The sequence below is a fragment of the Cervus elaphus genome, chromosome 14 (genome assembly GCF_910594005.1).
Source record: "Cervus elaphus chromosome 14, mCerEla1.1, whole genome shotgun sequence".
NCBI lineage: Eukaryota > Metazoa > Chordata > Mammalia > Artiodactyla > Cervidae > Cervus > Cervus elaphus.
The window spans coordinates 44,036,560-44,064,458 of NC_057828.1; the positions used below are offsets into that span (position 1 = coordinate 44,036,560).

The window sequence follows — 27,899 nt, forward strand, 5'->3', positions numbered from 1 at the left end:
CTGTGGCCTGAGCCTGCGCTCCACAGATGGGTGGAGCTCCGATTTGTTTTCCTTTCCATGAGAACATGTCACAGCTGCAGCTGGGCCCCCTTCTCCGCCCCAGGTCCACCCAGTGCTGGGGCTCTGGCAGCTTCCGGCCTGCTTCCAGGCCTCCTGAGGCCTGCCTTGCTCCAGGGCCTCATGCTGCTGCTGGCTCTGGCCCTCAGGCCCCTGGCTGCCAGACACTGGTGCCACTTGTTAAAGGCCTGGAATCAGGGAGGGAGGAACTCTTTGGCTCCCTTCCAGGTCTGTGTGGTCAGTACTGGGCCCAGATCCTTCTGTCCCTGAAGGAAGAGGGGGCCCTTCCCTCTGCCCCAGGCCAAAAGCCCCAGCTCAGGATACATGTGATTTGTGACCAGGAAGCTGGGCTCTGAGTGCATGTCAGGAAGGGGTGACGCTCAGCAACCCACAGCCATCACGGGCTGGTGTGAACTACAGCTGTGTCACGGGCCAAGCCTAGTCTCCAACCAGTGACTGTAGGACTGGGCGGAGCCCTTAATTCACCAGCTGAATTAAGGAATCCAGGTTGTTTTCTCTGAATTGACCCCTCCCTGAAACGGAGTCTCTGGGGACAGCCGCCAGGGAGGGTGCAGCTCGGGAGTGTGCAGGTGTGGCCCTGTTGGGAAGGGCCTGCTGGGGATGGGGTAGCCTGCCGGTACCTGGGAAAGGACCCGGCCGTCCTCCTGTCGCTGTAACCGCTGAGCCACCTGCAACCGCAGGACGCGCCCCCGCCACAGTCGCCAGGCCCATCTCAGGTGCCACTGCCTGAGCTGTGGGGACAGTCACGAGGAGGCCCCGAGCTGGGCCCACCGCTGTCCCTGGCAGCCCCCAGCCCCTCCGCTGCCTCTCCCCACCTGCAGCCCTGAGGGAAGAGGGGGCCCTCCCCTTCGCCCCAGGTCAAAAGCCCCGGTTGGGGGGTGGGGGGTGGGGACGGTGGGTGTGACAAGGAGATGGCATCTGAGATGTGCTAACAGTGCAGGTCCCTGGGCCTGTTCCCAAGGTTTCAGGCTTGGTAGGTTCAAAGACCAAACTTGGAGAGACAGCGTGTCCAGGGGTTAGGGCTGGGAAAGGGACGGGGTGGGCGATCAGCGTGAGGTTGGGAAGGGGCCCCCCACTCACGAGTGTCCATGCCAGCCTCTCTGCCCCCTGAGCATCTACCCAGCGCTGCCACATGGCTGCCCGGAGCCTGGCCTGCTGGGAGTTCTGCAGCTGGCGCAGCCGGGCCTCAAGTCGCCAGCACTGCAGGTATTTCCTCCTGAGGGGAGAGGCCCTGGTAGGTCCTGATGGCCGTTACGACTTCTTCATGGTCAGGATAAAGGGCAGAGCCCCAGGCCTGGGCCTGCGCCCCTGGGATCCTGTGGGACGAGCACTGGCCGGGGCGGTGGGGGGGCCCAGGTCTAGCCATGGGTCAGGCAAACCCCTTGGCCCAGCCCCCATCCTCATCTTTCCCTCTCTACGCACACCCTTTGCTCCTACCCCAGATGCCTTTTCTTGCCCTCGAGGTCTCTGATCTCAGAGCTGCAGTCCCCTCCTGGCCCTGCAGGGCACTGGCCTGGGGCCCAGCAGGCACACCTGGGCCCCTGCAGCTGGAGCTGGGAGGTGGGACAGAGAGGAGGCTGGCTGTCACTTGGAAAGGGGAGTTGGAAGAGTTTAACACATCACGCAGGGAAGCAAACTTACTCGTCCTGATGCTTCTGGAGGTTGAACTGTAAGAGAAGGGTGCGCAGGAAATGGTGTTGAGCGAATGAAGCCAGTGTCCCTGCTTCCACCACAGCTGCCCAAGTCTCCTGTGGCCCAAAGAGGAGGAACGGGTTAGGGCGGGAGAAATTGTAATTGTTTTCCCAACATTGGGAAATGTTCCAGAAGAGGAGATGTGTGGGGAAAACAGTAAATACGTAAGACAGGTTCGCAGAGGGCTTGATGCTGATTTCCAGGCCTGTGAGGGCTGGTAACTGACCGCTGCACTTCAGACCTTGTTTATCCCCAGAGAGAGGGTTTCCTTACTCTGAGCCCAGGACACTTCTCCCCGCATCCGTCCACTGGGGCTGCGGTGCTGGGTTGGGCTGGGCCCCATGGCCCATGGCCTGCAGCTGCGGGTCTGAAGGAACAAAGAGAAAAACCTGAACCCAAGTGACCTGGCAGGATTCCTTTTCTGTCCTGCCCCAACCAATCAGGGGACTTCCTGTTTGTGTGCACACAAGAGGGACACTTCATGTTACCTCAGGTTCTCCTGTGAGGCTTCTGGAGGAGACAGAAAAGGGCCAGGGTAATGTGGCCGTTGGTACATGCCCCTGCCTCTTCCCCCATCCTCCCGTGTGGCTGGAGACTGGAAAGGGAGTGGGCTGATAATGGCTACCACTCAGAGCCTACCTGTGTCAGGTACAGCCTGTGAGGTGGGCATTTCTCTCCCTACTTAGTGTCATAAAAGTTACTTCTTTGAGGCCGCACCTCTCCAGAGTGGTCTGACTTCAGAGCTGGAGCCCCCAGCGACTGCTGTATACAAGTGGGGGCGGGGGCTCTCTAAGGGAGCCTGTGCCACCATGAGATGGCATAAAACTTGTCCCCATTAAGTGAGGGCTGCCTGGGCATGGGTGTGCATGTGGTAGAAAGAGGGGGGCCTGGAATTCACCCTGGTTATCACTGACCATTCCTGGCATTTACTGTATTTTGTTTTTACAAGCCTCAGTTGCTCCATCAGTAAATGGGATCCCTGCCTGCCTTTGCTGGCCGGAATGGAAGTGTTTATAAACATTCTGAAAATAAACCATAGCCCCGCATAGGTGAAAATGCAGATTCTGCAAGTAACCAAAGCTCAGTTCAGTTCAGTCGCTCAGTCTTGTCCGACTCTTTGTGACCCCATGAACCTCAGCACGCCAGGCCCCCCTGTCCATCACCAACTCCCGGAGTTTACTCAAACTCATGCCCATCAAGTTGGTGATGCCATCCAGCCATCTCATCCTCTGTCGTCCCCTTCTCCTGCCCCCAATCCCTTCCAGCATCAGGGTCTTTTCCAGTGAGTCAGCTCTTTGCATCAGGTGGCCAAAGTACTGGAGTTTCAGCTTCAGTATCAGTCCTTCCAATGAATACCTAGGACTGATCTCCTTCAGGATGGACTGGTTGGATCTCCTTGCAGTCCAAGGGAGTCTCAAGAGTCTTCTCCAACACCACAGTTCAAAAGCATCAATTCTTCGGTGCTCAGCTTTCTTCACAGTCCAACTCACATCCATACATGACCACTGGAAAAACCATAGCCTTGACCAGACGGACCTTTGTTGGCAAAGTAATGTCTCTGCTTTTTAACATGCTATCTAGGTTGGTCATAACTTTCCTTCCAAGGAGTAAGCGTCTTTTAATTTCATGGCTGCAGTCACCATTTGCAGTGATTTTGGAGCCCCCAAAAATGAAGTCTGACACTGTTTCCACTGTCTCCCCATCTATTTCCCATGAAGTGATGGGACCAGATGCCATGATCTTAGTTTTCTGAATGTTAAGCTTTAAGCCAACTTTTTCACTCTCCTCCTTCACTTTCATCAAGAGGCTTTTTAGTTCCTCTTCACTTTCTGCCATAAGGGTGGTGTCATCTGCATATCTGAGGTTATTGATGTTTCTCCTGGCAATCTTGATTCCAGCTTATGCTTCTTCCAGCCCAGCGTTTCTCATGATGTACTCTGCATACAAGTTAAATAAGCAGGGTGACAATATACAGCCTTGACATACTCCTTTTCCTATTTGGAACCAGTCTGTTGTTCCATGTCCAGTTCTAACTGTTGCTTCCTGACCTGCATATAGGTTTCTCAAGAGGCAGGTCAGGTGGTCTGGTACTCCCATCTCTTTCAGAATTTTCCACAGTTTATTGTGATCCTCACAGTGGAAGGCTTTGGGGTAGTCAATAAAGCAGAAATAGATGTTTTTCTGGAACTGTTGCTTTTTTGATGATCCAGCGGGTATTGGCAATTTGATCTCTGGTTCCTCGGCCTTTTCTAAAACCAGCTTGAACATCTGGAAGTTCATGGTTCATGTATTGCTGAAGCCTGGCTTGGAGAATTTTGAGCATTACTTTACTAGTGTGTGAGATGAGTGCAATTGTGCGATAGTTTGAGCATTCTTTGGGATTGCCTTTCCTGGGATTGGAATGAAAATTGACCTTTTCCAGTCCTTTGGCCACTGCTGAGTTTTCCACATTTGCTGGCATATTGAGTGCAGCACTTTCATAGCATCATCTTTCAGGATTTGAAATAGCTCAACTGGAATTCCATCACATCCACTAGCTTTGTTCGTAGTGATGCTTTCTAAGGCCCACTTGACTTCACATTCCAGGATGTCTGGAGCTAGTCCCTTTCAATTCCATTTAAAATAAACAACTTGAATCTTTTTTCTTAGAACCTTCCTAGAGGTTATGACATGCTTCCTGGCATCCTAAAACAGGATTCTTGATGCTGCCAGTTATCTAGAGGAACACTGTGTGTCTGCGATGATGTCTCCCTAGACTACTGTGCAGCGTCACTCCTTGTGCCTGAAGTGACACACGCATTGTGGCTTCTCCCCTCCTGGTAGGCCACCCAGCTCTTTGTCACCATTTCTGCAGAATCCAACCACCTGTCTTGATCCTAGGCTGCACCTTGACTTGGAGTTTAGGTGTCTGCTCCTTAACAGTTGCCGCCCAGGGTGTGTGTCTGTAGCAGACTGCACTGGCCCGGCACTCAGCAGGTGCTCAGTAAATGTTTGCTGACTGCCAGACCAGAGGGAGGCTGAGAACCCAGAGGGGTGGTGTCCACAAGGCCAGTGGGATCCTGGAGAAGCATCCAGCCACCCTTGCTGCTTGAGCTGAATCAAGCTGATTCTGAGGCCACTGGCCCGCGGGTCATTTGGGACCTCCCACCCCACCTGGGCCCGGCCTCACCTGCCTCTTCAGGGCTGGGGGGTTCATCAGCACTAGGAGACGCCCTCTGGTGGCCAGCCCAGGCCAGCGCTGGAGGTTGGCCCTCCGCCTGGCCGGGTGGGCTGTGCTGGCCTCCTGGGCCTGTGGTTCTAGCCACACTCTGAGCAGCGCTGTCCGCCACTGGGCCCAGTGGGTTCGCAGGAAGCGCCTGGGCCCAGCCTGCTGGAAGTGGGTGATGGCAGTTCGCTGGACGTGGCCCTGAGTCGCTGACTGGGTCCAGGTCTCTAGGACCCTGGGGGGAGGGAGGAGCCCACACTGAAGTCGGGAATCTCCAGCAGGTCCAGGCAAAGCCCCATGCTCGTGCTCCCCTCCCTCATCCCTCTTCTGTTGAAATCAGGTTCCGGTGGGCTCGGGGAGTGGCAGAATATGACACATGGGGACAGAGAGAAAGCAGGCCTGCCAACTGCTCCTTCATTCCCATCCCCCCAGAAGCACTGCTTTATATTTTCAGCACCTGGTGTGCGTCTGGCCCAAGCTGAGCTGAGAGCTTGCCCACGGAAACCCTGGGGCCACGCACAAGGCAGGCCTGCTATCTTCCTCTGACTTTCAAAGTCAGATTTGCCCAAGGAGGGGGTGGCGTGGCTGGAGAATACAGAGCTGGCGTTTGACCCCAGGACTAGCTGCAATGACCAGGATGTTCTCTCCCATCACCCCCAGCCCCCTGACCCGCCACTAGCCACCAAATACTCTGTACCCTGACTCTAAACAAGTTCAAGGTCCAAGCTGGCCTCACACAGTACAGGACTGACCTCAGGCTGAGGGCACCCACCTGGCACTCAGAGTCGGGACAGCATGGTCTCGAAGGACTCGGTGCTGGCAGGACTCACGTGCCCACAGCATCCAGCAAAGGGCCTGGGCCTTGGAGCTCTCTCCTGCCTGCCGATGGGCCTTGCAACACAGGTCCGGGGCCACTCGTCTTGCAACGAAGGCCTGCTGGGCCCAGGTCCTCCTCAGCTGCCTGTCTGCCTGGCAGCCCTGCTCTTGGCTTCTCCAGCAAGAGGCCCGGGCCACACGCAGCTCCCGAGGCTGGGCTGTGGCCACTTGGGCCTCACTGGCAAATGTGGTCCCGGGTATCCGTCTCCTCAGGCCATCTTGGAAGGCTGGACGCTTGGCCCAGGAGGCTTTCACGACTCCACACCAGGCCTGGAAGTGGCTGCAGAACAGGGGCAGAGGAGGGGCCTAGGTGGCTTCCCAGTCAGAAGTCTCATTTATTCAAAGTTCAGTTCAATTGATCAGTTGTGTTCAACTCTTTGCAACCCCATGGACTGCAGCACGCCAGTCCAGGTATTCAAAGCTACACCCAAAAATCGTCCACAAACCATCACAGGTTATACAAGTTTTGTATACACAGCCTCGGTGCCTTAAGAACATCTGGACCAGACTTCCCTGGAGGTCCAGTGGTTAAGACTGTGCCTTCCACCCACTGCAGGGGGCTTGGGTTCGATCCCTAGTTAGGGAACTAAGATCCCACATGCGATGCTGTGCAGCATGGCCAAAACAAAAAAATCTCTTAAAAAAAAGTGTGGGCTGATGTGTGACAGGTGAAAGCCCTGGCTTTCATTTAGGGGCCTTGGCAGGCACACACCCTGGCTGCTGAGGGCAGGCTGCCTGGGATGGTGTGGGAGCCTGGTGGTGTGGGTCCAGGTCCCCTGCATCAGGGGAACAGCCACACCCCGTCTGCCCTCACACGGCAACTCTAGGGCTGGAGGTCAGTGAGGGGACTGTAGTCAGAGGGGCCAAGAGAACATCAGCTACTCTGCAGTAAATGGTTCACTGCCCCTGTGGGGGCACTGAGAACGCCTGTGAGTTTGTATAGAACCAACCCTGGGAGAAAATGTGATCTGCCCCCTTCTGCTTTTAAACTCGCATCCAGGTAATTCCCTGGTGGTCCAGTGGTTAGAACTCCATGCTTTCATTGTCGAGGGCCCAGGGTTCAATCCCTCGTTAGGGAACTAAGATCCCACAGGCTGTGGGGTGTGGCCAAAGATAATAATTAAAAAAAAACCCACATGCATCTATGATCTGTATACGTGTGTCACTAGACCATCTCTATTTCAGATTTCACTCTCTTCTTTGACTGTCTATGGAATTCTGTGCTGTGATTCATTAAACAAGACATGGAATTGGAACACACGTTCCGGTGGCTGTTTGAGGAGTAGGTTCCCGCATCTTAGCTGTGAGCTTTGAAACCAAAGGGCTGATCCAGCCAGGAGGTACAGACCCAGGGCTTGTCAGGGCATTGGGAGGGGTTAGGGGCTTACCATCCCTCACCTCCTGAGCAACATGGAGAATGGAAGCTTGGTGGCTCTGACTCCAGGCTGGGGTCTCCCTTCAGGCCCCCGTTGCCTGGATGCCAGGTCTCCACCCTGGCCTGTCTCGAGTTGCAGAGGCCACCCAGCCTCCCATCCCTGGGCACTCTCCCTGCTGCTTCTGGGGTGGGGATGCCCCTCATGCTCCCACCCCCAGGCCCACCCACCTCTGCAATAGGAGCTGCTCTGGACTGGCTGCCACGGGTCTCCGGCGAGCTGCCGCCTGCTGCCAGCCCCAGAATACGGCCCTCCGCAGGCCCTGGAGGCGGGCCTGCACCCACCGCTGGCACTTCTCCTGCAGGAACACCTGTCCTATGGCCAGAGAGATGCTGAGGTGCCTCTGAGTGCTCATTCCAGCCTCAGCCTGGGCCCTGGGGAACCATGGGCCCCTGCTCCGCCAGCCTCTACCCTCTACCCAAGTGGGAACGGCTAACTGGGTTAAAATTCTCCCATTACAGGTGCTCTACTGGTGACTAAGCCAACCAACTCATAGAGTTCCTTTTTAATTTCTTGATGATGTTTAGGAATCAGGAGAGTTCACACAAAAATATAGATTTCCAGCTTTTCTGTAAAAACAAAGGTCTGGCAACACTGGGTCAATATCCCTGGGCAACAACTGGGTCAGGGGAGCCGCTGTCCCCAGTGGACAGGATACAAACTTTCTGAACAGCCAAGTCCCCACCTGCCAGCCCACTGATATGACACTGGAGGAATAAGAAGCCTCTAAAATGGCCCCACTGACCCCTGCCTTCTGTGCTGAGCTCTGAGGACCCCCTGACTCCTAAAGGCCAGGTGAGGCTGCTGAGGGTGAAGATGGTGATGATGATGATAACACCCACAAGGAGCTGGGTTCTGAGCCAAGCACTTCATGTGGATTGTCTCATAGAATCCCACCACCACCCTAGCAGGTGGGTACCATTGTTGTCTCCATTTTATGGATGAATAAGCTGAGACTACGGTTAAATAGCTTGTTTAAAGTCCATACAATCAGGCAATGGAAGCATACAGCATCCACACACACACACACCACACCCCGCCCCCCTACCCCGGTCCCAACCTGTCACCCAGTCCATCACTGGAGTCTGTGCTAGAGGACCTGAATCCTGGAGGTCCCTGCCGGACCTTGACCCCTCCCTCACCCCTGGTGCCCCATCCCAGTCCCCGACTCACTCTGCCAGTAGCAGTGCCAGTGGCCCAGGGCACGTTGCTGCAGTCTCCGGCCCCGTTCCCGGGCCCGCCACTCCACCTCCCGCCGCTGTACCAGCCGCTGCCGCCACAGGCCCAGGGCGGCCCTGCCCCTCTGATTCCAGGCCCAGCGGGCAGCCAGCCCTCTCCGGGCCCCTTGGGCTGTTGCCCAGTGGCTCCAGCCAAGGAGGATGCTGGGAAGGGGAGCGTCCACCCTCAGGTGGTCACTGCCAGCCTGGCCCTGCCCTCCCCTCCCCTCAGCAGCAAGGAGGGGCTTGGGTGACCCTTCCTCCTGTCTCCATCATGGAGGAGGAGGGGTTTCTGGGGGCTGGAGGGCTTCAACGCTACCCCGAGGGTCATACTGACTGGTGGTCAGGATACAATGGGACCCCAGACCCCCAATGCCAACTGCTGTGATGAACAGTGCTGTGAACTGAGTGTTCACTAATGCCACGCACTGTGCTTGCTAGGGGATGTGCGTGCCCCTACCTCACTGAATCCCACCAGTGTGAGCCCTAGTATGAGCCCCATACAAATGGGGAGATAGAGGCACAGAGAGGTTAAGCAACTTGCCCGACATCACACAGCCGGTGTGGGGCAAAGCTGAGATGACCACAGCCATGAAACTTCTGGGAGAAATGAATACCCTGCCTCACATGGTCCCCACCCTCACCCCCACGGTTTGCAGCAGGGCAGGGTAGGAGGGCAGTACCAGAGCCTGGGGAGTGAGGTGGGGCTCTCTGGGATGCAGACCCCAAGGGGATGCAGATGGAAAGGCAAGGATTTCTGGGAAACAGTAAATCCACAGAGGGGGTGGCCAGCACAGCTCCCCTGTCCTGGGAGGGGTCCCTACCGCCTCTGAAGCTTGCTCTGGTGCCACCTCGCTGCGTCCCGGGACTGCTGGGCCCGCGCCCGCCAGAGCAGAAGGCATTGCCCCTGCTGTCGCCGACCCACTGCGCACAGAAAGCTCAACCGGAGCATCTCCAGGAGGGCGGGGGCCCTGGAAGCCTGGGGAAGGAGGTGTGGGGTCCTGGGTGCCCTGGTCTCCCACCGTCTCCTCCCCCATCTTCCTCCCCACCCTCTGCCCCTCACCTTGTCCCAGGAGCTTCTCCGGTGTGTACTGTGGCCTGGAGGGGCCTCCCCTCCCAGGGCACCGCCCAGCGGATCTGGGGCTGAGGCGATCCTGGCGCTGCCCGCATCTCGTGCTTTCAGGCGCCAGCCCCTCAGGATGTGCCGCAGTGCCCGCCGCTGCATGCCCTCGAAGAAGGAGCTACAGGAGGGGGCAGGGGAGTGCCGGGGTCGCACCTCACCCGTGGCTGGGGGTGCTGGAAGGGCACAGAGCTGGGCACCACCAGACTGGCTGCATACTGGGACCACCCGGGGCTCTAAGAGATACCGATGTCCACTGGGGTCCACTGGGGCCCCACCCCTGAAGATTCTGCTTTAATGGTCTGGGTGCTGCCTGGGCTTCCCAAAGTCCCAGGGTGACCTTCATGAGCAGCTGAGGCCTAGAGCACAGCTCTACCTGCCATGATCACCTGCTTGATTCTCACCACACTCCCCAGGTGGGGAGTGGGGGGGCATGCAGTTGATGGGGGGTGGAGCCGGGCCCAGGCCCACAGACCCAAGACTCAAGAGCCCACACCAGTATTTCTGCCTCCACTTGGTTACAAAGGTAGGGAAACGGAGGCGTGCAGAAAGGTCATTTCCTCAAACTTCAAACAGTGGCAGACCTGGGATCCTAGCACTGGTCTCAGGCTACAGGGCACCCCAGACATGTTGCAGGGAGATATGGACTGTGCCCTGGTACCCAAATGCCAGAGGGTAGCCTGGCAGAGGGAGGTTTGCATTCTGAAGAATCATGGTGAATTGAGTTTCCCTGGAGTTCCAGCATTAAAAGAGACTGAGGGTCCAAGTGGACCAAGAGGGTGTGGGACTGATGGATGCCAGGTGTATAGCTTTTAAGGACACAATTCTTAACCTTGCAGCTGCTAGTTTTCATTCCTCCTGACATCCCATTAGTGAAGCTGACCCCTCCTGACCTCCACCAGCCCCCTCACCCACAACCATCAGCCTGGGCCCTGAATCACAGCATCCTGTCTTGTATAAAAGCATCATTAAGAAGGTCTCACTATAGGGCCTTTCTTGCTAAAGATTCACAGTGTAATTTAGAGCACGGTGCTCGGCCCCTCTGAGCCTCAGTCTCTCTAGCTGTGTAATAGGGCGATTGTGTTGTTTATTGGTCGCTCAGTCGTGTCCAACTCTTTTTGACCCCATGGACTGTAGCCCACCAGGTTCCTCTGTCCATGGGATTCTCCAGGCAAGAGTACTGCAGTGAGTTGCCATTTTCTACTTTAGGGGATCTTCCCAACCCAGGGATCAAATCTGCATCTCCTGCATTGGCAGGCAGATTCTTAACCACTGAGCCACCAGGGAAGCCCCAGTAAGGCAACTGGGGGCAGGGAAAAGTGGCTCGCTTCTATTCATTTAGAGTATCTACCCTGTGCACACAGGCGGTCCAGGTACCTGCAAAATACTGGGAGGCATTGGTGAGGAGACAGACATGGTTTCCCACTTAACCAGGAGATGGGTGAGAGGTGGGTTCAGGTTCTGAGGAGGGAGTTGAGCATTAAACCAACCTCCCGTCAGGTTCCGGCCATCCTGGTAGGATTCCATGTCTGTGCCCCTGGCGCGCCGTGCCCACCCTCCCCACCCCCCGCCACCAGCTCTCTGCTCAGTCACTGTCTCAGCGTCCCTGGGCCACCTCCCACAGCCCCACACCCGCTGGGCACCGTGGGGTGCCAGGCCCCAGGCTGAGACCACAGGGAGGAGCAGGATGCCCCCTGTTCCTTATGGAATGCTCCATCCTGTGCTGAGCACTGCTCACACGCCCACCCTAGGTTCCCCCAGACCCTACCCCAGGTCACAAGCTTGTGGTCACCTACTCCGCCTGCTGGTGCTGGGACAGCCGCTTCCTCCAGAGCAGCAGCGCCCGCTGGAGGGCCAGCTTCCGGCAGGCTTCCTGCAAGGAGCCCCAGCCTTGCTCCTGGGGCAGCACCCGCGCCGTGGCCATCAGCCTCAGCCCATGCACTGTGGCCCCTTCAGGGACTGAGCTGAAGAGGGCCATGTTCCCTGAGAAGTAGACAAGAGATGAATCAGTGACCTCTCTGCTCAAAGCCATTGGTGGTCACTGCCTCAGCCCCTTAGGACCTCTCTCCTCACGGGCACTGCCTCCTCCCACCACCTCCAAACCCTCCCCCATCAGGACACCTCAAAGATCCTATTTGGTCTCAGGTGCAGGGGCTGTGCGTCCCCCTTAGATTCGGGGCTTCCCAGGAGTAGGGGCTACATACTCCTTCCAGGTGGAGGATGGAACGGGTCTCTTGCCTAGAGGAGCTCATGACAGTGGCCAGGATGGGGCCCACCAAGGCCTGCTGCTCTAGGGATCCTCCCAGGTCTGCCAGGCTGCACCCTTGAGAAAGCTCCCAGTCTCATCTCCTCCCATCCTGAGAATCCATAAGTCAACCAGGTCAACTGCAGAAGGAGCTGAAGTGGCGCTGTTTGCTGGGTGGGGGGAGGGGAAGCCCTTTGGCCAGCCGCTCACTCACCTGCCTTCCGCCAACAAAGAGACAGCTGGGCCACCTTCGCTCCGTCTGACGCCCGGAGCTGCTTCATCTGCACCCACTGCTGCAAGCACGTCCTCAGGGTCCCTGCCTGGCGGTTGGCCACGTGGGCCCGGTACCGGGTCCCTCTTTGCACGAAACGCTGCCAGGCCCCAAAGCACCTGGACAGCCAAGAGAAAGTGCTGGTGTTCGTTGTAATGACAGCAGCTATGGCTACCTGCCATGTGCCAGACACACCACTGAGGCCACTCACCTCACTGAGTCTCAGGTTTCTCATCTGTAAAATGGGGCTGCTGTAAGGACAGTGCGGCATGCCATTTACTCAGGCCAAACCAGCATCACTTCTGGGTGCCTGGCAGTTCTTTGCTGCCTCCTACCTGGCCTCCCGCATCCACTGTTGCCCCCACCCCTCTGGTCAGTGCCTACACCATAACCAGAGTAAGATTTTTCTTTCTTTTTTAAAAAATTGTATTTTTATTTTTGGCCATTCCTCAAGGCTTGTGGGATCTTAGTTCCCCGACCAGGGATCAAACCCGTGCCTCCTGCAGTGAACGTGTGCAGCCCTAACCACTGGACCCCCAGGCAAGTCCCTAGAGAAATATTTTTCAAGTGTTAGTCACTCTATTGTGTCTGACTCTTTGTGACCCTGATAAACTATAGCCCACCAGGCTCCTCTGTCCATGGGATTTCCCAGGCAAGAATACTGGAGTGGGTAGCCATTCCCTTCTCCAGAAGATCTTCCCGACCCAGGGATGGAACCTGGGTCTTCGGCATTGCAGGCATCTTACTCTCCTGCTAAAATCCTCCAGCAGTAGTCTCCTTGCTCTGATGAAAATTTCAACTGCTTCCCACTGCCCTGCTCCCCACAAGGCCCTCTCTGATGATCTGCCCCCCAAACACCACTGCACCCCTTTCCAACTTCATCTCAGACCACCCTGGCCTCCAACCCTGTACTAACAGGGTTCCAACTCGACTGTCCTTCTTTGAATTTTCCATGTTCTCCTGTCAGAGGCCTTAGAACATGCTATTCTCTCTGTCCGGCGCTCTAGTCTGCTCTCCCGCTACCAGTCAACCATGCATCCCTCCCATCTCTGCTGAACTCCGGTCAAGGTCAGCTCCCTTTGTTAGACGCTCTCACAGAGAAATTCCCTAGTGGTCCAGTGGTTAAGAATCCACTTGCCAACGCCGGGGACACGGGTTCAATCCCTGGTCTGGGAAGATCCCACATGCCATAGGGCAACTAAGCCCCTGCACCACCACTACTGAGTCCGTGACCTCTAGACTCAGTGTTTGGCAACAGGAGAAGCCACTGGAGTGAGAAACCTGCACACCGCAACTGGAGAGTAGCCCCCGCTCACGGCAACTAGAGAAAGCCCTCGCAGCAACGAAGACTCATGCAGCCAAAAAAAAGTTGTCACAGAAAACTATCAGGGGATGCAATCAGCAAAATGCAGACAGTGCGAAACTATCAGACAAGCAACCTGGTTTCTTCAGCAGATAATTGCGAGGAAGAAACAACAAAAAACTCAGAGGGAATGCCATAGACTAAAAAGACTTGGACGATTCCTCAACCAATGACAGCACATGGGCCTTATTTAGATCCTGATTCAAACAAATGATAACAACATATAGTAGAAGTGGAAATTTGAATGGCGACCAACTATTTCTTGGTGCTAAGGAATTATTCATATTTTAGGTGTGATCATGGTGCGGTGGTGCACATGTGTTCAGTCCTGTCTGACCCCATGGGCTGTAGCCTACCAGGCTCCTCTGTCCATGGGATTCTCCAGGCAAGAGTACTGGAGTGAGTTGCCATTTCCTCCTCCAGGGGATCTTCCCAACCCAGGGATTGAACCGGTGTCTCTTGTGTCTCCAGCATTGGCAGGAGGCTTCTTCATCATTAGTATGACCTGGGAAGCCCATGGTATGGTGATTCTGTTGTTTAAAAGACTCTGTTTTAGAAATGCTGTGGAAATATTTACATATGAAATGATAGGATGCCTGGGGTTTTTGTGGGGGAAGTAGCTAGGGTACAGATGAAACAAGTTTTCTCAGGAGGTGATTTTCTTGATGGATACATTGAAGTTTATTCTGTTTTCCCTACTTTTGCGTAAGATAAAAATGTCCCATAATAAAATAGTTAACAGGGAAAAAAATCTTCATGTAGATCTGTGTTCCATCCCTTCACAACACTTAACTTGGGTGGTATTCACGCACACACACACCCTTTGTGATTGTTAATTTCCTTCCTATCTGTCCCTGTACTGAGTCATAGGTTCCATGGGCTTTAAGTTCTGCTTATAATTGAATCCCTGGCTTCCCAGGTGGCTCAGTGGTAAAGAATCCATGGTACATATACACAATGGAATAGTACTCAGCTATAAAAAGGGATGCATTTGAGTCAGTTCTAATGAGGTGGATGAATCTGGAGCCTATTATACAGAGTGAAGTATGTCAGAAAGAGAAAGCCAAATGCTGTATATTAATGCATATATATGGAATTTAGAAAGACAGTACTGATGATCCTACATGCAGGGCAGCAAAGGAGACACAGATGTAAAGAACAGACTTTAAAAAAAAAAAAAAGAACAGACTTTTGGACTCAGTGGGAGGTGGTGAGGCTGGAATGATTCGAGAGAATAGCATTGAAACTTGTACATTGCCATATGTAAAACAGGTGACCAGTGCAAGTTCGATGCATGAGGCAGGGTACCCAAAGCCAGTGCTCTGGGACAACCTGGAGAGATGGGGTGAGGAGGGAGGTGGGAGGGGGGGTTAGAATGAGGGGAACACATGTATACTTGTGGCCGATTCATACTGATGTATGGCAAAAACCATCACAGTATTGGAAAGTAATTATCCTCCAATTAAAAAAAAAAGAATCCACCTGCTATTGCAGGAGACACAGGAGATGTGGTTTGATCCCTGAGTCAGGAAGATCCCCTGGAGGAGGAAACAGCAACCCACTCCAATATTCTTGCCTGGAAAATCCCATGGACAGAGGAGCCTGATGAACTGTAGTTCATGGGGTCACAAAGAGTAAGACAGGATTTATTTAGCAACTGCGCACGCATACATAACTAAATCCCAGCCCCTGGGTGGTGTCTGGCAGGTCTTAGTGTCTCACTAAATGGTGGATGTATTCATTTCTTATTTTCATTGTTCTCTCAACACTAAGAGTCAAGAATTGACTTAAGAGGCTTCCCTGGTGGTCCAGTGGTTAAGACTCCACACTCCGTGCAGGGGCCTGGGTTTAATCCCTGATCAGGTAACTAGATCCCACATGCTGCAACTAAAGATCCTGCTTGCCGCAACTAAGACCCAGTGAAGCCAAATAAATAAATATTTTTTAAAAAATCGACTTAAAGGGCATTTCCCAGCTGCATCCCACCCTTTGCCTCAGGGAAGGTGGTCCCCATTCTCTCTTCCCCCTAACTGCAGAGACAGGCTCTCCGATGCTGAGGGTCCAGTAGGGCCACCCAGGCTGCACCTGCAGCAGGAGAGCGCCAGGTGTGGGGGGGCCTCGCTATCCTCTGAGTCCTCAGCGTGGCCTGCGAGGCCTCTCCCTGGACCCCCTTCTCCTGCCTGGCCCATCCCTTCTGATGACACCACAGGAGGAAGGAGGAGGGACGAGAGAGTGAGTGGAGGGGAGCAGCAGGGCCAGGAGGGACCACCGAGCCCTGGGATGCTGGGCTGAGTGGCCTCGGACCAGTCAGTCACTCCCCGTCTCTGGGCCTCAGTTTCCCCATGAGTGAGTCCTGTCTAAGGACTTCCCCATTCTAATATACAAGCTTCTGTCTGGCCTGTATCCACCTTCCACGGCACACAAATGCAGGATGTGCCCTTCTCATACTGTGTGTCCTTGAGCTGGTCAGCACAGTCCCCTGTGCCTCAGTTCCCCATCAGTAAAATGGGCACAATGCCTTGCCAAGGTCACCATGAGACTTAAATGAGATCTTGTCTGGGAAGTTGCCAGGGTAAATACTCAGTAAACACTCACTCACTCACTCACTGAGGGCCCCTGACCCCCCGCCCTGCCCAGTGTGGGGGCCGGGGCCTACCCTGCTGGCTCCGTCTGCCCAGTGTAGGGACTCGGGCCCTGCCCTGCCTGGATCCATCTCCCCACTTCCCCAGAACCCCGTGTCTCACCAGCCAGCTGGTGCAAAGCCTGCAGGATCAGGACTCCCCTATCTCCTCCATCTGGCCTCGGCCCAGAGCACAACGGGATCGGCTGGGCTCCCGCCTCCTCTCTCAGACTCCCTGGACTGAGAATGAAGTTGCCCAGAGAGAAACTGATGCCCTCCCTGGCCTAGGGAGGGCATCCAGTCGCAACCCATCCACCCCAGTCCTGAAGGACCATTTGCCAGGCAGGAGCAAAGGTGCGCTGAGCCACCCCCCTGTTCTATTCCAGACAGTACATTCTGTTCCTGATTATGCGAGTAATTTGTGGGGAGGGTTCTGCTCTTTCTGTATTCTGTTTAATACTGCTTGGGTTTTTTACAACCAACATGCATTAAAATAAATATTACTTAAATCTTTTAAACACAACTGTTTAAAAATAAGAATGGGACTTCCCTGATGGTTAAGAATGCGCCTGCCCACAGGGCACATGAGTTTAATTCCTGGTCTGGGAAGCTCCCACGGGCCAGGGGGCAACTAAGCCTGTGCACCACGACTACTAAGCCTGTGCTCTAGAGCCCAAGAGCCGCAACTACTAAAGCCCATGAGCCTAGAGTCTGCGCTCCACAACAAGAGAAGTCACCACAATCAGAGGCCTGAGCACCACACAAAGTGTAGCCCCCACTCACTGCAACTAGAGGCAGCCAGCAAGCAGCAACAAAGACCCAGCAGAGCCAAAAATAAGTAAATAAAATTTTAAAAATTAAAAAATGAAAATAAGAACAAAAACAATACATTATTGGAATGGAAAACTGAGGAACTGAAAATAACCATCTTTAACCTCACTGCTCCAGAAATGACCATTATTTCCATTTTAGCATTTTTGGAGGGACAGGGGGAAATAAGATTTATTTACTTATATTTATTTTTAACAGTGGTAAAATACACATAAAATCTACCATCTTAACCATTTTAAATAAATATTTTAAACACAATTGTTTTAAATATTTTAAACACAATAACCATTTTAAGTGAACAGTTCAGTGGTGTTAAGTAATTCACATTGTTATGCAACATTTTAATATTTTTCCTTCTGGTCTTTTTTCTATACACTATTTTTCATTCATAGAAAACAATATCTTGGGTACTGAAGTGAAGTGAAAGTCACTCAGTTGTGTCTGACTCTTTGCAACCCCATGGACTATACAGTCCATGGAATTCTCCAGGCCAGAATACTGGAGTGGGCAGCCTTTCCCTTCTCCAGGGGATCTTCCCAACCCAGCGATCAAACCCAGGTCTCCCATATTGCAGGTGGATTCTTTACCAGCTGAGCCACAAGGATAGCCCAAAAATACTGGAGTGGGTAGCCTATCCCTTCTCCAGCAGATCTTCCCAACCCAGGAATCAAGCCAGTCTCCTGCATTGCAGGTGGATTCTTTACCAACTGAGCCATCAGGGAAGCCCATCTTGAGAACTATTTTTTCTTTTGGCCACACAGTTTGTGGAATCCTATTTCCCCAACCAGGGACTGAACCCACGCCCTTAGCGGTGAAAGCACAGAGTCCTGCAGCAAATTCTCACTGGCTGGCTATTTTACATATAGTGATGCTTATGTTTCAGTTTGCTATATGATGCAGGGAGCTCAAACCCAGTACTCTGTGACAGCCTAGAGGGGTGGGGTGGGGAGGGAGACTCAAGAGGGAGGAGACATATGTATACCTATGGCTGATTCATGTTGACATAGGGAAGAAACCGACACAATATTGTAAAGCAATTATCCTCCAATTAAAAATAAATTTTAAAATTTTTTTTAAAAAGTGCAGAATCCTAACCACTGGACTGCCAGGGAATTCCTTCTTAGGTACTATTTTGATGGAGGGGGAGCTGTGCTGGGGCTTCATTGCTGCATGGGCTCTTTTCTAGTTCTGGCAAGTGGGGACTACTCTCTAGTTGCATTTGAGCGGGCTTCTCATTGCAGTGGCTTCTCTTGTTGTGGAGCACGGGCTCTAGAGCATACAGGCTTCAATGTTGTGGCATATGGGCTCAGTACTTGCGATTCCCCGGGCTCTAGAGAGGAGGCTCAGTACCTGCGGCACACAGGCTTAGTCGCTCCACAGCAGGTGGGATCTTCCCAGACCAGGGATCGAACCCGTGTCTCCTGCATTGCAGGTGGATTCTTCACCACTGAGCCACCAGGGAAGCCCATTAGGTACTGTTTTTTACCCTCTTTTCTTTTTCCCCCAACATTAAAAATACCCATATGCAAATACCCATAAAGCTACTTCTAGGAAAGAGGATAAGATACATAAGGAGGGAGATGAAACTTTTGAAGTAATTGAAATACTTGCAACTATCTTGAATGTTTTTTCAAATCAAGCATGCATTCCTATTATGATTATTATAATAGGAAAGAACACCAATAAAGATATGGAAACAAAAAATAAAAAAAGAGTGGGGAGGAATTTTTAAAGTCTTGATAAACATCATATTGAACAGTTGCCAAATGTTTATCACATGGTTAAATGACAATTTTCTCACTTGATGTTGGATAGGTAGGCTGTTTTGAAGTTTTCATAGGTATAAATAACGCCACGATGGACATCCTTTTGCATAAATCCTTGTCCACATTTGAGGGGAAGTGGGAAGGCCACAAGCACTGTCCAGGTCACACTGACCAACCTGGGGTGTCCCAGACTACCTGCTTCTCCAGGCACCGTCCACCACCGGCTTCCTTCCTGAGGGGCCTTGGTCCTGGTCTCCCCCGGAGGACAGGGGTCTTGGCCCAGTGTGGACGTGAGGCTGCCCTTGTTTGTGCTGCTGAATCAAGTGTCTCCACTAGGTCAAGAGAGAAGGGGAAGAAGGATGTTGGCTGATGCCTCAAATGTGCCCTGAGCGGGAAGGGCAGAGACAAAGTCAAACACTGTGGTCTTAACCAATTAGATGCCCCAGCCTCTTTGGGAATGAATGGATGGATGGATGGATGGATGGATGGAGAAATGGAGCCCAAGAGGCAGGGTTTTCCTTGGGAGACAAAACCTGGAGCTAGGCCCTCCCAAAGCACTTTTCCTAAGGAGGGACGAACACAGAAACGCCCTCCCAGTCCTGGCTAGCAAACCTCTAGTAAAATGTTGCTTAATCGCTAAGTTGTGTCCGACTCTTTGGACAGCATGGACTGTAGCCCACCAGGCTCCTCTATCCATGGGATTTCCCAGGCAAAAATACTGGAGTGGGTTGCCATTTCCTTCTCCAAGGGATCTTCCTGACCCAGGGATAGAAACTGCATCTCCTGCATTGGCAGGCAGATTCTTTACTGCTGAGCCACCAGGGAAGCCCCTAGTTTAAAAAAAGTAAAAAAAAAAAAAGCAACCACTTAAATAGCAGAGGGCTTGCTATGTGCTAGGCAGGATTCTGAGTTCCTTATATTTATTAATTTAACCTCACAAAGGGGCTTCCCTGGTAGCTCAGCTGGTGAAGAATCCACCTGCAATGTAGGAGGCCTGGGTTCCATCCCTGGGTTGAGAAGATCTACTGGAGGAGGGCATGGCAACCCACTCCAGTATTCTTGCCTGGAGAATTCCCACGGACAGAGTGATTGCAAAGAGTCGGACATGACTGAGCGAATAAGCACAGCACAACCTCACAACAACCTTGAGAGGTATGTACTATTGTGAGTGCATTTCAGAGCTAAAGAGACTAAGGCGCAGAGAGGTCAAGTAACTTCCCCCAAGGTCACACAACGAGAAAATGTGGGGGAAAGGAAAGTGGTGGAAATAGGATTTAAACTTGAGCAGAGTTCAGTCATGTGCCTGGGCTGATGCCTGCCCCCTCTACTGCTAATCACTCAGGGGGAACAACCTGTGCTCTAAGAGAGCCTCCTCCCCAGACACACAGGTGTTTCATCACCTCTCCATGCCCCAATCTGGAGGTTCCTAACCTTCTGGAAGGTCCGGGCCAGCAGGGCCTGTGTGTGTCGCCCCCACGCCGCCTCCAGCTGGGCCTCCCGGAGCCACAGTGCCCACCGCAGTGCCCGCAGACCCCTGCGTAACAGCTGCCGCCGGCCCAGGGCCACAGCCGCCGCCACTGCCCGCTGCCGCTGTGCCCAGCGCCACCATGCTCTGAAACATCTGGACAGCCACTGCCAGCTGGGGACAGACAGGGCTGACCAGGGGTGGGCCTGGCCCCCAGCCCCAGGGAGCAGCTGGGGGCTCAGCACCACCCACATTGCCTTTCCAGCACGAAGGGTGATGCTCCACCCTGAGGCAAGAGGGCTGGCTGGACACTGGGAGGACTTTCCTCTACCGAGGGCTAGCCTTGGAAATCCCATAAAAAAAAGGGCTCCTGGAGGCAGGGGAATGCCCTGTTTGACTGCCAAGAGTGCAGGGCAGCTTAACAAGTTTCAGATCCCAGGAAGCAGCAGCCCCCACCTTCCTGTCCTTAGGGGCCTGGGAGGTTCCCTCCCCCTTAAGTTCTGCAAGGATCTGCCAGCCCGGCCTTATCGCCATCAGGCCCGAATCTGCAGGCAAGTGGGAGAGGAGCTGTTCCCAGAGTGTGGCCTTGGTCCCCACGCCACAGCACATAACCTCACCGGCCTAACTCAGGCTCCAGGTTCACCGTGTTTCTGGCTTTGCTCTTGGAAAATAAAAGAACACAACATGCTCTCAGGCTGAGAAGCAAGCAGGACTAGATACCCCCTTCTAAGCCTGCCTGCCCAAGGCCTCCCTTTTGAGGGAGGGTGACGTCGGGTAGTGACAGCCAGCTTGGAGTGAGAATTCCTGGGAGGGAGGGCAGCCCCCAACCCAGAGTCCCCAAACTCCCAGACCCCTCTGGCCCCTACCTGCAGGGCATTCCTGGAAGCTGGCCTTTCTTTCTCCCTGCTGATCCGCTCCCTTGGGGTCCCATCCCCTCCTTCCCGCCCAGGGAGGATGCCCTGGGCTGAACTGGACGAGGCTGAAGAGCAGAGTCTGGCCTCCCTGCTGTCCACACCTGGAGGGCGCAGGGGGTCTCCCCTCTGCCCCCAGCCGTGTGTAGTCCCCGGGGAGCTCTGCTCTCCTTGCCTTAGGGGGCAGGCAGAAAGGACCACCTGCTCAGGGTCAAGGGCATCCCCAGGCAGCATCACCAGAGTGGTCCCCAGGGATGCATGCTTGCTGCTTGCTTGCGAGTCTGAGAGACCCTCCTGGGGCCCCGGTGTCTCTGGGAAACTGGTAGTTTCCCTGAGGCCTCGGGAGTGTCTCCTCCTCTCATCCCAGGAATCGAGAACAGGCTGGCTGAGCTGGGGGCGGACAGGGAGTGTCTGGCCAGCTCTGGTCCAGGACTCCTGCCGCACAGGGCCTGGGAATTCCCGGGATGCCTGGCACCTGAGTCGCACTGCCTGGCACTCCAGGCGTTGAACGCAGACCAGCAGCTGGTGAATGGCAGCTTGGGATGGGGCCCGAGGTGGGCTCTGGGCAGGGACAGCCAGGTCTTTCAGGGTCAGGGGTTCCCCCACGAGCCTGGAGGCCCAGCCCCCCAGGCCACCCCGGGATCTGGGGTCTGACCATGTGGGCCCTTTGAGTGGGGCCAGCCCTGTAGCAAGCCCGATGTCTGGGCAAGAGGTATCTGTGGCCAGCAGCCAGGACTGCCTCAGACTGGAGGATGGGCGAGCCAGTGGCCCTTGGGGTAGGGGGCTTCCCTGGGGCATCAGGTGGGGCCGGAAGCTCTCCTGAGGCTCTGACCAGAGCTGGGGGCTGGTGAGACGTCCACACTCAGCCGTGTGGGTCTCCCTAGCACACAAGTTACTTTGCTGGATCGCAAAGTCTTGGACTCTCCCTTGGGGTCTCCCAACCAAGGGCTGCAGGTTGTCCTGCTGCCGGAAGCTTGAGTTGGTCAGCTGGCCGGTCATGTCCCTCAGGACGAGGCCCATGCTGGGGCTGGGGCTGGCCAGGTTGCTCTGGACTCGGCAAGGCTCCTGGCGCAGCGCTGTCCCCGGGCACGGTGTGGCAGCAGGCCCTCCCCTCTCAGCCGGGCCCACAGGCACCCACCGGCCACGTCTACCGGCCAGGCCGACACCCAGGCTCTTCCGGAGTCTCCGTGGCTCTAAAGAAAGGACAGACAGTTATGCGCTGGGGGAGGACTCTGTCGTCAGTGCTCAGGAGGGACGGGGGAGGGAGCCCAGAGTCCAGAGGTCTGTGTCAGCTATTGTCCCGGGTGGACCGATGGATGCACCTCAAGCGCAGCGACCTGGCGTCAGTGCAGGGACTCAGAGTGGGGAGGGGCAGTGGCTCGGAGGAGGGCAGCAGGAAGCAGGGAGAGAGGGGGAGGCTGCTGAGGGGGGTCCCAGGTGAGAGGTGATGGGGCTGGGATGGGGGCAGTAGGAGGGTAGAGAGGAGGCAGATCAGATCTGCTGAGAAGGTAAAGGTGTAAAAGAGGGTGAAGCATCAAGGACGACTCCCTGGTGTCCAGCTTGAGCAGAGGTGCTGGGTGAGAGGGTGGCTCACAGCTGGAGTGAAAGCAAGACCCAACACATTACAGTTAAAAGGGAGTTGCTCTGGGGACCAAAGGCGTGGGGCTTAGAGCCCTCCACTCCCCAGCCACCACCGCCCCCAGCCTCCCCAGCCTGCCTCCCTTCTACCGGCCTCTTGGGTGCTGGTGAGATGCCTGGGAGGGCCTGGCAGGTAGAGTGGGCCATGAAAGTTTGCAGACAGGAACTAAAGTTCAGAGAGGTTAAGAGCCTTGCCCTATGGTCACACAGCTAAGAACACAGAGAAACTGGCGTGTTAATTGGAATCTGAACTGGTTCTTGGGTTGCTCCCACGCTTGGCTGCACAGCTCTGTGGCCTTCTGGAAGCCCCAGGCACCTGAGCAGAGGTGTTCCCCAGCCCACCACTGCAGAGATCGAGCTCTGGGGCTCCTGTTTCCTCCTTCCTCACCTCACGTCCTGACTTCCTGATCCTCCCTTGGGCCCCGGACTGGAAGACTTTGTCCTGGTCCAGTTGGCCTCAAACAGCAATCTCAGGAATCAACAAGGCCCTGGGCTGGGCTGTCTGCGAAAGGGGCTCTGGGCTGCTACCCCAGGGGACCCTGCTCCTGCCACCTCTGACCCAGACCCACTGAACCTCTTGCCTGGCCTCAGGGAGGTTGCTGGCCTGGGGGGCACATTCTCCTTGTGGCTGGCATCAGGTCTCAGCTCCATGTGCTCCAGGGCAAAGCCGGGGGGCGGGGGCAGTGATCTTGTTCCACACCACAGCTGGCGGTCCTATTTGATTACAGGGGCTCTGAGGGGTGAGGACAGGGTGCCCAGCTCCTTCCCAGCCATGCCCATCCCTGGTCCCCAGCCCCACCCTTCACCAGCATCCCTGGCTGCCCTGAGGTCCAGCCTGACTGTCCTGTTCAGGGCCCCTTCGGGTCTCCTCTCCCCAGCCCCTACCATCCCTTTCCCTTGTCATTTTCTCATGTCTTCTAGCACCCACTCCTTCTAACACTGATGACAGGTTCCTATGGACTGCGCTTCCCCAGCAGCCCTCTCAGGTAGGGGCTCTTTCTTTCAGACCTCCAGGCAGGATGAGGTGCCCTTCTTTGATTCCTGTGGCCACTTTCCAACCATTCGCCCTCTCTCTTCTCTAGAATGCTCTGGCTCTAAGCTCCAGGCGAGCCGGCAAGGAAGTCTTGATTATTTATTTCTTGAATATGGCAGCTTCGGCTCACTGTCACTTTGTCCAACACACACTTAAGTTCTGGGTGGTTTTATCCTCCATGTGGATGATCCCTCTAACTCCTGGTCTGCGAGTCCTTGACCTTCTTGCCTCCCACCATCTTGTCCTTCACCCAACCTCAGCCTCTGATGGCCAGGGTCCCCCCAGACTTTGTCATCCTCAATAACTGCACCCCTCCCTAATTTCTGTTTCAGAGACCACACCCATCTTTCCAGCTCCCTCCTGTGGACCTTGCGTGAGACCTGGTCCTCTGTTCTCATCACCCTTCATCCTTTGATCCTTGATGTCTCTCTCCCACCTCCTGTAGCTTAACCATCCAGTGTTCTAACCATCCCTTATGCACACTCCCAGTTCCTCCTCTCTGCCACTCACTCAGAAAAATGACAACAGAGGTTAAAGTGACTGAAGGAAACCTTACAACTGCACTGGTGGCCTTGCTCAGAAAGTACCACCTTCAGTCTCAAGCGGGGCCCCCAAGGCTGCTGGAGAATCAAACTCTAGTCCCCTCCTCCTAGCCCTCCCAGATGCTAACTCACGCTTTCTCTGACGTCCTCAGGCCTCTGCCACCTCTTCTCCACTCACCCCCTACAGCAGAACTTGCTCCTATTTTACCCATCAAATAGGGACATCAGAAGAGAAATGCTGGCACTTCCTAGCAGTCCAGAGGCTAAGGAGCCATGCTCCCAATGCAGGGGGCCTGGGTTCAGTCCCTGGTCAGGGAACTAGATCCCACCTGAAGGTCCTGATGCTGGGAAAGATTGAAGGCAAAGGAGAATGAGAGGTTGGATTGAGCGAGGATGAGCAGAGGATGAGATGGTTGGATGGCATCACCGACTCAATGGACATGAATTTTGAGTCAACTCCAGGGGACAGTGGAGGACGGAGGAACCTGGCTGATGCAATCCATGGGGTCACACAGCGACAGGCATGACTTAGTGGCTGAACAACAACAAAAGTTGCAACTAAAGATCCCGCGTGCTGCAAGACACAGTGCAGCCAACTAATAAATAAACAAAAATAAATATATATATCAAAAAAGAGAGATGCTGTTAAGTGTCCCCACTTGCCCCCTTTGTATCCATAGTCTCTCCCAGCCCCTCCGCCATCCTGTGTGGTCCCCCCACCTGCCTGACCCTCCTCTGTGCTCCATCCTGTCTGCCCTGCCCAAAGCCAGCACACGGGGCCACCACCGGCCTCTGAGGTCCCATTCTGTGACTCAGAAAGAGCACCTTCGATCTCCATAGCCTCACAGCTGATTCAGCCCCCCACCCCACCAGGACACAGAGCTAGCGGGGGCAGGATGCAGGCTATGCTGTGTCAGGGCCTTGTCCCCACTCCCTAAGTCACTTCCCCCATCATCAACACTTCCCCTTTCTTGACTGATTCATTCCCATCAGCACTTAAACGGTGGTTATTTTTTTCCATCTTTAAAAACAAAAACACCAAACAACAGCAACATTCTCCTTTTGAGCCTCCAGGAAGGACCCAGGCCATGTCTCCCCTTCTCATCACCCCCAAATCCCCGTTCCTTCCCCACCTTCACCTCTGCTGACCTCACTGCACTTGGGCTCCCCTCACCCCAAAGCTCCTTTCCTCTAGGTGACCTCTGAGGTGCTACACCCCTGGCCAGTTCTCAGCCCCCAGCTTGCAGGATCTTAGCTCCCTGTTGTTCAGTCGCTAAGTCATGTCCAACTCTTTGCCCCATGGACTGCAACATGCCAGGCTTCCCTGTCCATCACCAGCTCCCAGAGCTTGCTCAAACTCATGTCTATCAAGTCAGTGATGCCATCCAACCATCTCATCCTCTGTCGTCCCCTTCTCCTCCTGTCTTCAATCTTTCCCAGCATCAGGGTCTTTTCCAATGAGTCAGTTCTTCGCATCAGGTGGCCAAAGTGTTGGAGTTTCAGCTTCAGCATCAGTCCTTCCAATGAATATTCAGGACTGATTTCCTTTAGGATGGACTGGTTGGATCTCCTTGCTGTCCAAGGGACTCTCAGAGTCTTTTCCACCATTGCAGTTCGAAGGCATCAATTCTTCAGTGCTCTGCCTTTTTTATTGCCCAACTCTCATATCCTTACATGACTACTGAAAAAACCATTGCTTTAACTATATGGACCTTTGTTGACAAAGTAATGCCTCTGCTTTTTAATAGGCTGTCTAGGTTTGTCATAGCTTTCCTTCCAAGGAGCATCAAACCCAGTGAAAGTGTGGAGTTCTAACCACCAGACCGCCAGGGAATTCCCAGCCCTCTGTTTTCTGGAGGCAGGACACTGATTATTCGGTCTCCTCAGAGTCCCTGTCTCCCTGATTCCAGGTTGCCCCCTCTCAGTTTCCCTCCCTCCCTCCTGCCTGTTTTCCAGTCTCTTCTGCTGGTTCCTCCTCCTCTCCATGTTCAATCCCAGCCCACACCCCCACTTCCCTGATGCTCACACCCCAGGTGACCTCAGCCTCGGACATTTCTCACCCAGACTCCCATCCCGCTCTTCTTCCCGAAGGATGGCTCCATCAGGACATCCTGACTCCTCACCTCACATGCAATCCATCAGCTAACCCCATCTGTCCTACCTTCCAAAGACACCCAGAATCTGCCGCTGCTCCTCGCCTCCATTCTCACCTCCCTGGGTTGAGTCACCCTCCCTTCTTGCCTCCTAACTGGTCTCCCCTCTTCTGCCCTTGTCCCCACACCCAGAGCCTCCTTCCCATGGAGGGCAGAGTGACCTGTGAACACTGAGATCCAAGTCTGCCCTGATTCAACTCAAAGACTGCCAAAGTTTCCCCAACCCACTCAGTCCTCAACCAAGGCTTCGAAGCCCTACCGTAGGGACCTTGTTTATTATGTGCAAAGTGACGATGGAACACAGTCCCGCTCTCTGGTTATGTTTGTCTGTGGCTGCATACGTTTACTCTCTGACCCCTGCCCTACGCTATATCTGCTCCCTACGCTTAGCTTACCCCACCTCCCCCCACCCCCACACCCTCCCCTTGTTCTCTCTGCTCTGAACACATCAGCTTCCTCCATGTTCTTCCAAAATGCTATGCATGTTCCCACCTCAAGGCCTTTGCACTTGCTGTCCCTTCTGCTTGGAACTCTCTCTCCTTCCCACCCTCCCTCATTCTTTCAAATCCTGCTCAGACTTCACAGGGAGCCCTTCCCTGACCACTCCCCCGCCCCTTTCCACAGTACCCTCCCTACTCCCTCTTTTCACCCTGCCTGATTTTTCCATGACTTTTCCCGGCCTAACAGACTGAAGAAATTGCTCTTCTCCCTTCAGTGGACTGAAGCCACCGTCTCTTCTGCTGTATTCACAGCACATAGAATAAACAGTATCTGGCACGTAGCAGGGACCTGTACATTGTGTTAAAAGGAGTGACCGGCTGGTACTCAGCATCATGCAGCCTTTAGGATGCGTCCTGTCATTTAATCTGCTCTGCAGCCCTAAGAAGTAGTTCCTTTTTATAGACATGAGTTTAAAGCCTGCCCAGCCCAAAGGTTAAAGTATAAAGTATATCAGCAGCTACAGAAGGGCTATGCCGGGGGTCCAACCCCCACAGTGCATGCTCCTAACCAGGACCACCTCGACCCTTACCTCTTTTCAAAGGAGAGTTGAGACAGCTCAATCCACAATATCCTTTCCTACCTCCAACTCCCCTGGTCCCATGCCTGGACTCACCTGCCCATCTACCTTCTCCTCACACCCCACCCTGTCGGCCCCCCACTCCGCAGGCACTCCATCCTTGGCCGGTTAAGGTGATCTCTTCTCTTCTCTTCCCACCAGAATTGTTTTCCTGCCTTCCTGGACCTTTCCTCCCGCGCGTCTGTCTTCCTCTGGTCCACCTTTACCTTCCGTCCGCCTTCACCTTCCGTCCACCTTCACTGGAGGGGGTCTCAGGCCGGCCGGCTAACGACCCAGGTAAGTGGGTTGTGTGTTGGGAGACGTCAGAGAGCGCGCCTGCCCAGCGTTCAGCTGCTGCCTGTGGAGGGTGCACGCGGCGCCTG

The 27,899-nt window shown here is 54.5% G+C and overlaps 1 protein-coding gene across 1 annotated transcript; it reads right to left on the minus strand.

The window, feature by feature from the left end:
- Positions 1-68: 68 nt before the first annotated feature.
- On the minus strand, positions 69-23,382 carry C14H1orf167 (chromosome 14 C1orf167 homolog). Its single transcript, XM_043922896.1, has 20 exons — positions 23,313-23,382; positions 21,049-22,286; positions 20,800-20,843; positions 20,149-20,356; positions 18,939-19,049; positions 15,544-15,694; positions 12,081-12,269; positions 11,418-11,604; positions 9,565-9,742; positions 9,326-9,480; positions 8,458-8,666; positions 7,455-7,599; positions 5,744-6,131; positions 4,940-5,210; positions 2,044-2,137; positions 1,720-1,826; positions 1,159-1,263; positions 699-809; positions 303-409; positions 69-245 (listed from the first exon to the last, which is right to left on the minus strand). Exons 1-20 carry the CDS (start codon positions 23,380-23,382, stop codon positions 69-71), a joined length of 4,245 nt encoding a protein of 1,414 aa, XP_043778831.1.
- Positions 23,383-27,899: the final 4,517 nt, after the last annotated feature.

Coding starts and splice junctions, on each gene's coding strand:
- C14H1orf167 (XM_043922896.1), bottom strand. CDS start 23,382: ATGGAGCTGAGACCTGATGCCAGCCACAAGGAGAATGTGCCCCCCAGG. Junction 20,844..21,048: donor CTTCCAGGAATGCCCTGCAG/GTAGGGGCCAGA, acceptor TTATTTTCCAAG/AGCAAAGCCAGAAACACGGT. Junction 11,605..12,080: donor TCTTTGTTGGCGGAAGGCAG/GTGAGTGAGCGG, acceptor TCTACTTCTCAG/GGAACATGGCCCTCTTCAGC.